Source organism: Wasmannia auropunctata, unplaced genomic scaffold (assembly GCF_000956235.1).
Source record: "Wasmannia auropunctata unplaced genomic scaffold, wasmannia.A_1.0 LD336111.1, whole genome shotgun sequence".
Lineage (NCBI taxonomy): Eukaryota > Metazoa > Arthropoda > Insecta > Hymenoptera > Formicidae > Wasmannia > Wasmannia auropunctata.
The window spans coordinates 3,222,803-3,234,035 of NW_012026779.1; the positions used below are offsets into that span (position 1 = coordinate 3,222,803).

Sequence of the window (11,233 nt, forward strand, 5' to 3'; positions counted from 1 at the left end):
AAAGAAAGAAAGAAATATTTCTTGCGCGTGGTGTGCAAGAACTATGTCGACAAGATTGGTAATGTCGTTTTTGAAAAAGCTCTCGTTTGTGGTTGTATAAGCTCTTAAAGATGCAATAAGGCAAGCAATTTGTAAAGCAATAAATAATATTATTTTAAATTTGTTTGCATTTTAATTGATTTGTCATATATTATAGAATCCTAATTTGAATACAAAACATATATAATATTGCGCAAATCAGTAAAAATTAATTAATTGTAAGTAATGAAAATTAATCCGTCTGGAAAAATCAGAATTTTTACCTGGAATGTTCTGAAATTATTCTTGAATTGGCTAGCCAAATATCGCTGGACACCATAATATCATTTGTGTGCGTAAATTATCAGAAAACCAAACTAAAAGATTATCGCGATGATTCACAGTGTCGCGCGACGTTCATAAGCTAACGGATTCAGAGAACAAGCGACGAAATAAGCGGTTCGGAATGAATGAATGATCGAAAATTGCCGTCTAACGGTATACGCTCTAGTTCATTGCTCCTTGATGTCTAGAGATGCTGGTGCTCCGCAATTTGGCGTGTGAATTTGCAGAGTTTCCGATCGTAATGACTCATTCGCTAGCAATGGAATAATATGTTAGATAATTAAAAATGAAAATTACCGCCATTCGAATTCAATTGAAAACGATTCCTAATTAAATTTCAAGTATCCTTGAACGAATGAACGCAAGGAAAGATGACCACTCAATCTCAGTCAATTGAAAAATCGTAATCTACTAATCGTAAGCATTTAAGTATAATTTCGCTGGCTTATTTACGATTAATAATGGTTCCATCGAAACTTTTTCCGAGGCGAAGCGCTTTGGTCTCACATGACAAATATGAAATATGTTGTATTTATATATATATTTCGCATATGTCAAATTGTCTCACGAATAATGTAGAAATAAGCAAAATCTTGTCCAAATGATAATTTATTCGACTAATCGGTTGTTTGAACTTTGAATTTTTTTTCTAGATAATTTTTGTATATTATTTGAACAATTTTTTTCTGGTTATCTATTATGATATGATTATTTTTCTACGAATGACAAATACATAAATTTTATTTCATTGTAAATTAATAGCAAATGTTTTACTCTTCAACGTAGTATATATGTACAAATTTTTATTTCATTATTAAAAAATTATATATATATATATATATATATATATATATATTTGTATATAAATATTATTTGAGGAAAATTAGTAAAGACAAAAGAGAAGATAGAACAACTGTGAAAATACATTGCATATAATATTTGTAGTTCTTTCATTTTTTTAAAGAAAAATAAAATTGGGAATAAGAGATTCGTGTTCTTTCTGACAAAAATCTAGAAGTATCCGCCGCAGGCGTTAACACCTACGTATCTTTTTTCTCGTTTAATTTTCTAGCTGAATTCAACCAACCAGAGTTTTTCGATGCTCTGCATTTTCTATACTGCTACTCGCGGTTGGACAATCGGCGAAAAGTTTGACACGTTTTATACGGAGGTGTTTGATGAGAAATCTACCTGCTTCGTTCTGTCGATCAATTGCTATGCTTTTAACAAGCCATAAACAACTCGATATCGCGACCTACGCGATGACGGTGTAGATAAAATCGTGTGATCGTCGATATCCCTGACTTTGAATTCGTTGTCGATCTATACTATCCGGTCGTACCCCCTTCAATTTTTCAACGGAAAGAAATCAAGGACACGCGCGGTCGATAATCTAAAAAAAACATGAAAGAGTATAGCGGGTGTTCGCACGCTTGAGTTTACTTACGCGACGAGCGATAGGAATGTGATTACATCGTCAAACAATCGATACAGACTTACGTCTAATCATCGAATATTACTCGATGTATGCTCGTCTAACGCAATTTCCACGATGCCATGATATTTCTTGGAGGATACTTTTACATCTCGGATACGAGAAACTGCAGCAGCTGTGAGAATTACGCACGATGTATCCAAAATTTATTTTCTTATCTATTTTTTCTCTCACGAGCAATAATGGAGAACATAATAATATTATATATACGTAATAAAATTTATAAACGCGAAATAATATTGATTGAAAAAAATCACAAAAAATTTATTAAGTCTGAATAACTATTCACAGGCGTATACTATATTCGATATGTACATACGAATCGAATTTACCATAGATTGACTTTGTTATTCATCAGCGAAGATTAAATGCGGCCTTAAATTTCTCAGCAGCGCGTCAAATTTACATAATCATAAGGCTTTGGAGCATGTAATGGAGAGAATGACGGATTATCTAATAGAAAAGTGAAAGATCGAACCTCTTTCTTCTTTTCTCATTCTATTGGCACAGACTGTTGGTTGCAACATGTGTACGATATAAGTAAAGTCTGCTGAACGGTATCTGGAAGCGTAGAAACTTATGCCATTTTTTTTTGAGTGAGATTCATTTGATCGCTTTTCGTAGGTCCGATGATACGACCTCATATGATGCACAATAGATATATCGCGTATATAGTTACAGTTATTCTCTAGTTATCTCCGCTATAATAAAGCGATGATAAAGCAAATTTTTCTGATAGCAGCACCGTTTGCACTATTGTTGAACGGCTCTGACCTTTGCGAAAATGGATTCGTTGAACCGTGTTGAAATCTTGTGATATCAATTCGATTGTATAGTACGTCTTTATAATGCTCGCTCGAATCATCTTTGTTACCGTGTGCCTCTTTACCAGGAGTCTTTCTCCAGGAACGTATCGACTATCTGATTGTCAATAAGTATATAGAAAAAAAGAGCAGTTTCTCTCGAAGTAGTCGAGACAGCGCTTTATCGTCGCTTATCACGCGTATAACTACCTGCGAATAAGTATATTATGTAATATAAATATAATTAATTTCCATTACAGCTAACAATGTCACCGGTAAACTCGTAATATTCGAAGCAACGTAGGAGGGACGAAAGAAGAAGAGATAGATGAAAAAGAGATGGCGTCCACCAGTGGGCACAAGAGAAATGGCTCCAGCTCGAGCATGTTTGCGCATAAACGCACCGAATCGGGGGGTGGTTTCGTTGGTTACAAGCGACCTGAGAGCGGTCACAAACGTGCCGAGAGTATATCTAGTGCCTTCGGCCACAAACGATCCGAGAGTGGCCACAAGAGGAACGAGAGCAGCGGCGGTTTTGGTCACAAGAGGTCCGAGTCTGGCAGCAATTATCATGCCGGACATCGGCGTAATGAAAGTATGTACGCGATGACGGGCCTCTACGCGGAAAGCGCCGGCACTGGTACCGACGATAATGCGGATCCGCTGCAGGCGACCGCCGGTAGACTGACCCACGACACCGTCATAAGGTGCCACAGTAGAAATCCGAGTTCCGGCCTTGTGGATCATAGGTAAGCGGAACAATACGGCTTTGCTGTCATTCAAATTTCAAACAAGACAAAAAAAAAAGATAATGTGAAAAATGTAAAAAGATTATGTAACTCCGTTTACAGACGGCCCTCGTTCAATCCTCACCCTTTCTACGATTATTCTTTTTATTTTTATAGAGAGCACGAGATTTCTCTCTTTTTTTCTTTCTTTCTACTATGCCTTAATTTTTTCTCGACAAATAATTCATTCAACGTTAACGTTTTCATTATAATCATTCACAAATGGTTCCATTACTCTAATATTAAGGAAAATATATCGTTCTGTCCCGCGAGTCTGACGTTTCGAGTCAATTATTTTTGCACTTATTATCCTGTGCTTCTCGGTGCCAATATTCGCTCGTGCAAAATGTACTTTGCGTTTGTCTCGATAAAGCTTCGCTGAAATGGCACGTCGCAAATGTGACAAAATTGCGATTATGAGAACGCGAAAGAACAGCTAGTATAGAAGTAGAAAGTGAGAGCACGTGATGACCATGACACATTTTGCCTTGCATCAAATAGATTTAAACCTTGCCTTATCTTTTTTCTAATTATTATCTCAGCGTTCTTTTCATTCGCTTTGCAATAAATTTTCGTCGGAGAAATCTTCTAAAAGTTTGTTTTAACAAGTATAATGAAAATATATACACGCTGTATAGCCATTTTAATAACGACGTAGCTTCGAAATATATTTTTAACATCTGAAACGAAAAAAGACTACAAGCGCAAATAGCGTACTTTTGTCACTTTGTGTAATTTAAGAGATATGATGCTTTAATTACTTTATTTTGTCAGATAATTTAACTTTACGCCATCAGAATCATACAGCACACTATATTCATGCTTTGTTTTCCTATTATTTTCTATTATTAGTTTCTATTATTTTTCAGAGATTTTATCATCAAATGTCACAGCAGGAATCCCAGTGCTTCTATGGTCGACAGGTAAAGTTTGTACCATTATTTTATTTTATGTATATATATATATTGTAATTATCATTATCTATTTTTACACGGCATATTTGTTTCAAAGAAACTGTCAGCTTTATATTAAACGTGAAGAAAACTTTTTTTTCTCAGTGTGGTCAATGCGATACATCGTCGTTTGCATAGATCGCATTATAATCTTCTTCTGTCATTCGTCGCGCGTGATTCAGTTTTTCTTTCCGAACTTAATCTTTATCTCTCGTAATTACTCATTGTTTTTGCTTTGTTCTTACTTTGTTCTTACGTTCAATTGTTCATTGTTTGATCTCCTTGAGTATTCAGGGCGGAGAAGGAGAGGGCGCAAACTCCGCCGTTTAATCCAGACTCCAAGGACTGTGGGATTCTGAGTTGTAGACCGGTCTTTATTCAAAGATTTGCCGGAATAAAGGTACATTACAAATACCTTGCACAGCCCTCCCCCCCCCAACCATTCAGAAATATAATATCATTGAACAAAGAATATCAGGAAGGAGCATATTGCAATATTACTAGATTGCGATATTAGTTTTATGACGTATAATGAGACGTCACAAAAGAGCTTATTACGGTTCCCGGTTCTGTTTTTAAAGAAACAGTGATAAAGAAGTAATCTATTCGACAGATGTAACGATATATATGATACATCCATTGTAAAACTTGGTTCGACCCATAAATATCAGTAATCTTATTTGGTTCACTTTTATGACGTCACATAAAAAACGCGACATGTTCCTTTCTGGTATTCTTTATTCAATGTATAATATACTATATATATATATATATATATATATATATATACACTATATATACATCACTCATAAAAAATAATGTATTACGTGAACAAATCTCGAAGCGATACATGAAAGCATTCTTATATCAAGCGGTGAGCAAATGATATACGGTGTATGCAGATATACAAAGTAGGTCTTGTGTGATTCATCATGCGCGTTCAAAAGGGGGGGGGAGAGAGAGAGAGAGAGAGAGAGAGAGAGATTCAATTATAAGTTATCAATACATTAGTATTTTGTGCAAATATATTGTGTATGCATCACTTGATTTGGGTGCGGAATAAAAATATTTATAACTGCTGCAACAGCTTTAAACTGTCATGAAAACGTACATATACATGTGTGAAAATTGTAATTCTTCAAATTTTAAACATTAGATTTAAGGGGATACACACTGGAGTCTCCGAAACCCCAGCGCAACTTGCTAAATTGAGATTTTCTCGCGTTTCTGGATTGAAAAAAAATTCGTATATCTTGGATCTTTTTAATTCTATCGATTTTTATAAATTACGAGCCTGTTTCTTGATTGCTTCTCGATCGGTTGAGAAAAAAAAATTAATTGAAATATGTCCATTTTCGCTGCAGTTATGATAACAAACATGGATAGGATCCCCGGAACTTCAGTGTGTATTTTGTGTAGGCAAAAAAGAGTGTGTATACCTAAAATTAAAATACAACTACTTATTTACTGCGAATGTATTCTTTTATGCAATCTTTAGATATTGCAACATATATATATATAATAATATAAAATTAAATTAAACCTATAATACTCGTGTCATAAATGCATATGATGATTTCAGGTGTTCGTATTTCTTCTATCGTTTCTTGTTACGTTACAACAAGCGCTTAGCTCAGGTTACATCAATTCTGTGATAACAACCATAGAGAAAAGGTTTGAGATCCCGTCCAGTCTTTCGGGCCTCATTGCAAGTTCTTACGAAATCGGCAATGTTATCACTGTCATTTTCGTCAGTTATCTCGGCAGTCGCAGGCACATACCCGTGTGGATAGCGATAGGTATAATAATTTTTTTATTCAAAGACCAATATTTCGTGTTTCGCATTTTTTTTTTCCATTTTCTTGCTACACACATTTGATGCTAGTTGATTGTAAATGTCGATTTTACTGGATCATATATTTTACGATTTAGGAGCAGTGATAATGGGACTGGGATCGATGATCTTTATGGTGCCACATTTCACAGCAGAGCCCAACTTGACGACAACTGCGAATCATTCCAATTCGGATAATATCTGCCGCGGAGTATCCTTACGCGAACAAGACATGGGTTTAGGTAAGTAGCTACCATTTCAGCTGTTTTAGCTGAAATATTGATAATAAATTTTAGTATATATAAAAGAAGAGTTAAAAAAGAGAAAAGTTATCAACTTGAAAATTTGTCTACAGGTCGGCTTTCATCAGGGTTATCTTCACCTCCCTTAGCACCCCATAACAATTTAAGAGGTGATAATTGTATACAGGGATCTCCGTCGACAGCCGGACCTGTCATGTTATTTGTACTTGCTCAGTTACTACTAGGATGCGGTGGCTCTCCTTTATTTACTCTTGGTACTACTTACATAGACGATCACGTGAGACCAGAAAGTGCGTCTTTATATATTGGTAAGTGATTTTGTTCGTTACGTTAGATATCATAAAATGTGATACATACGGATAGTCATTCAAGATTTTTACTTAATTTTTTCAGGTTGTATGTATAGTATGGCGGCCTTTGGACCAGTTTTAGGTTTTCTTCTTGGAGCGTATCTTTTGTCCTTTCATATGGACTCATTTTCTGGGACGATTATAAGTATCGGTAAGAAAAAGGTTTTTTTTATATTCTCCTGTATTATTATTATTTTTTAATGTATCATTAAATTTTTATCGAATTTGTATAAATTCACAAATTCCCTCGTTAAATTGAAACAGATCCTGGAGATCATAGGTGGGTTGGTATGTGGTGGGGCGGATTCCTACTTTGTGGATTGCTCCTTATTCTAGTAGCAATACCCTTCTTCAGTTTTCCTAAAACTCTACAACGCGAAAAGGAAAAGATACGAATTATAGAAAAGAATAAACCAATAACGCAGAAAGAAAAGGAGCAATCGAAAGAACCTAAGAAAGATATGATCGATGATAGCGGTTATGGCAAGGATGTCAAAGGTAAATTTTCTTTGTATTTATCTCAATATTCAAAACAACGTATTGTCAATGTCATGTTATTTTTCTTACAATAGATTTTTCTTACCACAGATATTCCTCGAAGTATGTGGAGACTCGTTTGCAATCCAGTCTACGTTGTAACATGTTTGGGAGCATGCATGGAGTTGGTGATTGTATCTGGTTTTGTGGTATTTCTGCCCAAATATCTCGAAACACAATTCAGCCTGGGAAAAAGTCAAGCCAGTATCTTCACTGGCTCTGTCGCTATACCAGGCGCTTGTATCGGAATTTTCTTTGGCGGATGTATGCTCAAACGTTTAGAACTAAGGCCGAAGGGTGCTGTGCAATTTGTCCTCGTCTCAAATATAATTTGTCTGGTGTGTTACGGTCTGTTATTCTTCCTCGGCTGCGAAAACGTAAAAATGGCTGGGACCACTATTCCATACTTTAACAGTAGTACGAAGGGTCCTGAACCCTTTCAAGTAAATCTCACTGCCGCATGCAACTTTGGTTGTGAATGCCGAATGACGGATGTCGAGCCAGTTTGCGGAAATAATGGTCTGACTTATTTTAGTCCGTGTCACGCAGGTTGCACTGCCTTCAGTTCCAAATCAAATTTTACAAATTGCGCATGTAAGTCTCGCTATATATATCGATGCAATATTTTCAATATTACTTGAGTTGAGGAAAGGAAGTTTTATAATATATTTATTGTCCTAGGTATACATGGCAATTTAACTGGTATGCTACCACCGGCTGCTCCGGAATTTGCAGAAGTGACCGTTGTGCCAGTAGCAACTGCAGGTCCTTGTACTTCACCATGTAGAACTATATTTCCATTTCTAATTCTTTTGTTCTTTATGACATTTATTGTCGCTGTGACTCAAATGCCTTTGCTCATGATAGTATTACGGTAAGTAAGCACCTTTATACGGTATTTACTTTTACAAGTATGTACGCGCGCGCGTACATACATGTATGTACATACTGTACATACATTGTATACACTAAATTAACTATTAATAATTCACTATTATAGGTCCGTTTCTGAAGAAGAAAGATCTTTTGCTTTGGGTATGCAGTTTGTAATTTTTCGACTATTTGGCTATATACCAGCACCAATACTATTTGGTAATTTGATTGATTCTACATGTTTGCTATGGAAGAGCACTTGTGGAGAAAAGGGAGGTCGATGTTTACTCTACGATATTGAACAATTTAGATACAGGTTGGCCCCTTAATATATATAACATATATATATATATATATATATATATATATATATATATCTTGTTTAAAACGCTTATTTCCTTTTTTATATGAATAATTTTTGTTGCGTGACTATTTTAGATATGTCGGCCTATGTGCTGGTATAAAAATTTTAGCTTTGGCGTTATTTTTGATTGACTGGTGGCTCGTAAGAAGAAGAAGACAAATGGAAGATCAACCGCCATCTTTCACTGTCAACGAGTTTGTAGGGTCAATTATCAGTCTAGATAAATGTAAGTAATAAGAGTAATTATATTTATATTTTAAATTGTTGATGTAACGATAATGCACGCTGTTATGTGTACATATCGTAGTGTTTGAAGAGAAACCACATCAGAATTTAGGGGATGGCGATGCGACGCTGCCGAGTTCCGAGATTGCAACGCCATCCTCTATTTCGTCGCCTACAGAACCTACCAAGTCAACGAATCTCGAGGAAACAGGGTCTTCGAATCAAACGCAAGATTCAATGGAGACGACAAATCGCTCAAAAAATATGGAAGCTGAAGTTTCCGATATGAGGCAAGCGCCACTTGCCTTACAAGAGCCAGACGTCGAGATCAAACTTTCAAGTGGTATGACAGAAAATCATAATCGCATTGTTTAATGTTTATTTTATATTAGAAACTGTAGAAGTAAATATATCAAATTGATCATATATAAATTTGTGACAAATTATATATACATACTCGCTGGATGGATTATATTTGAAAATATAATACAGACTCACATATCCACACATGTCGTTTATCATACATACATCGTTTGTCTCTTTTATGTTTAAGGGGGGGGGGGGAAGAAAATGCAGTATAATATCTATAGAAAAAAAAAATGATAATTTTCTAAGATATTAAACATGCTAAAGAATGTAAAGATCATTGATTTCATTATGTTCTTTTTCTTTTTCTGTTGTATGATACATTGTGGTCATGTGTACGTACATAACTGTTATTTATTATCCAAGATAACTTGTCACAAATTTAATTATTTACTAAGTTGATTAGTTTTACTTTTAGCAAAAATATCACTGAAACGTAAATTTTTACAGCAATCATGTACATGTCAATAAGTAGATAAGTAATGCATAAATGTAGTTTATTTCAGACGTACAATCCGAGATTGTATTACTCATGGCACATTTAGATTTGTATTGTTGCTATGTATATCATTAACGAGGATAGATTATATACAAGAAAGATAAATATGCAACGCGAATAAATTTCTATCGTCCGAATGGAATCACGACAAAGTATAAGCCTTGCGCTATTGCAAGAAAAGGCCAATGTAACGATGAATGATTGTAAATATGAAAATTCCTGCCTTAAGAAATACAAGACTAGACAAATGTATATTTGAAAATGTAAACTAATTGTAAGTATCAGAATTAACGATTTATATAATATCATTAGTACCGAGCGAAAAAAAAATTACGATTTATTTTATAACTAAAGAAAAGATAGGTTTCTCGAAACAAATAGTCAATTTAGTATATAGTAAGATACCTATTAAAAATGATGAAGATGAATATAACAAATTGTGAGTAATCTCTATCATACAGTAACGCATTGATTCGTATTTTGTATTTTTCTGTAAGTAGATGCAACCGTAAAAATTGCGCATCCGTAAGTCGCAAATGATCTCTTATTTCCCGTTTCCTTTTTCATTCTTCGTTTTCAATTTAGTTCAACTTATTCCATAAGCTTTCAATAGAAGATTCTTAGAAAGTAATACTTCAGGAAACTCATAAGTCGCTATATGTACGTATATCTATCCTACTATGAGATGCAGACGAGATGCTTCCAGGCAACGAAACCTTTAGTTGTACGCAGTGGCTCGATAAATCAATCAAATAATTGACTTTAATATTGTTTTATTTCAAACAAATTTTGGCTTTACGCACAAAGCTGACTCTATATAAAGAATCTATTTGCTTTGTACCTGAAAGCCTCTTGAAAAATCAATTTCGATGTAAAAAGGAATATAGAATTACTCAGGAATGAAATTCTGTAGAGGCAATTTTAATTTAACTGATAAAAATTCGGAGATAGAAATATATATTATTGTTAAGGTATGATTTTATGCTGACGCTAAAAATGAGTGTCGAGCGTCAGCATGAAAAGATACCTTAAAATAAGATTATAGAGCATATAAAGAAAAAACGTAAGCTTTGTGTTTGTTTTATTGCACTTGTATCCATTTCTAAAACATTTGAGAGAGTACTGCGCGATAAATAAACTATATTAGAAACAATTTATATACAATTGCTTTCTGTGCTTTATGTTCGCTGGTCAGTTGGGATACTTATCTATTCGTAGCTATTCGTATCTATTCGCTTCAATAATAGGGTACTAAATAGATTTGCATATACCTTTAGAAGAATAGTTTTAGTTTCACATAGTTTTATTATGTTTTTCTCCCCGTTTGGCTCGCCACTGTCAATTTTTCAAATTATTATATGATGCAATACGCTATATTTTAGAGGGATATTTCGAAATAAATATGTATACTTCATCAAAGTCGACCGTTCGCACTAGTTTTGAGAGAGCGCTATGGTCTCTCCGTAACACATATTGATATATTAACTAAATAATTGTGTGTGTGTGTGTGTGTGTGTGTG

General features: G+C 34.6%; 1 protein-coding gene across 2 annotated transcripts in view; it reads left to right on the forward strand.

The window, feature by feature from the left end:
* The window catches only part of LOC105449885 (solute carrier organic anion transporter family member 5A1), a 14,789-nt gene extending 4,555 nt beyond the window's left edge, over nt 1-10,234 (forward strand). The window contains exons 2-15 of one of the 2 annotated variants that reach the window (XM_011689341.1): nt 2,922-3,410; nt 4,319-4,372; nt 4,697-4,802; nt 5,985-6,201; nt 6,335-6,478; nt 6,592-6,807; nt 6,893-7,000; nt 7,114-7,347; nt 7,438-7,980; nt 8,068-8,260; nt 8,387-8,575; nt 8,698-8,849; nt 8,931-8,947; nt 9,003-9,229. In XM_011689341.1, the coding sequence (XP_011687643.1) occupies nt 3,001-3,410; nt 4,319-4,372; nt 4,697-4,802; nt 5,985-6,201; nt 6,335-6,478; nt 6,592-6,807; nt 6,893-7,000; nt 7,114-7,347; nt 7,438-7,980; nt 8,068-8,260; nt 8,387-8,575; nt 8,698-8,849; nt 8,931-8,947; nt 9,003-9,137 (2,718 nt within the window). In that variant the 5' untranslated portion in view covers nt 2,922-3,000 and the 3' untranslated portion in view covers nt 9,138-9,229. Of the gene's footprint in view, nt 1-2,921; nt 3,411-4,318; nt 4,373-4,696; nt 4,803-5,984; nt 6,202-6,334; nt 6,479-6,591; nt 6,808-6,892; nt 7,001-7,113; nt 7,348-7,437; nt 7,981-8,067; nt 8,261-8,386; nt 8,576-8,697; nt 8,850-8,930 lie in introns of both variants that reach the window. The other variant, XM_011689333.1, reaches the window with a different exon arrangement.
* The last annotated feature ends 999 nt before the right edge of the window (nt 10,235-11,233 follow it).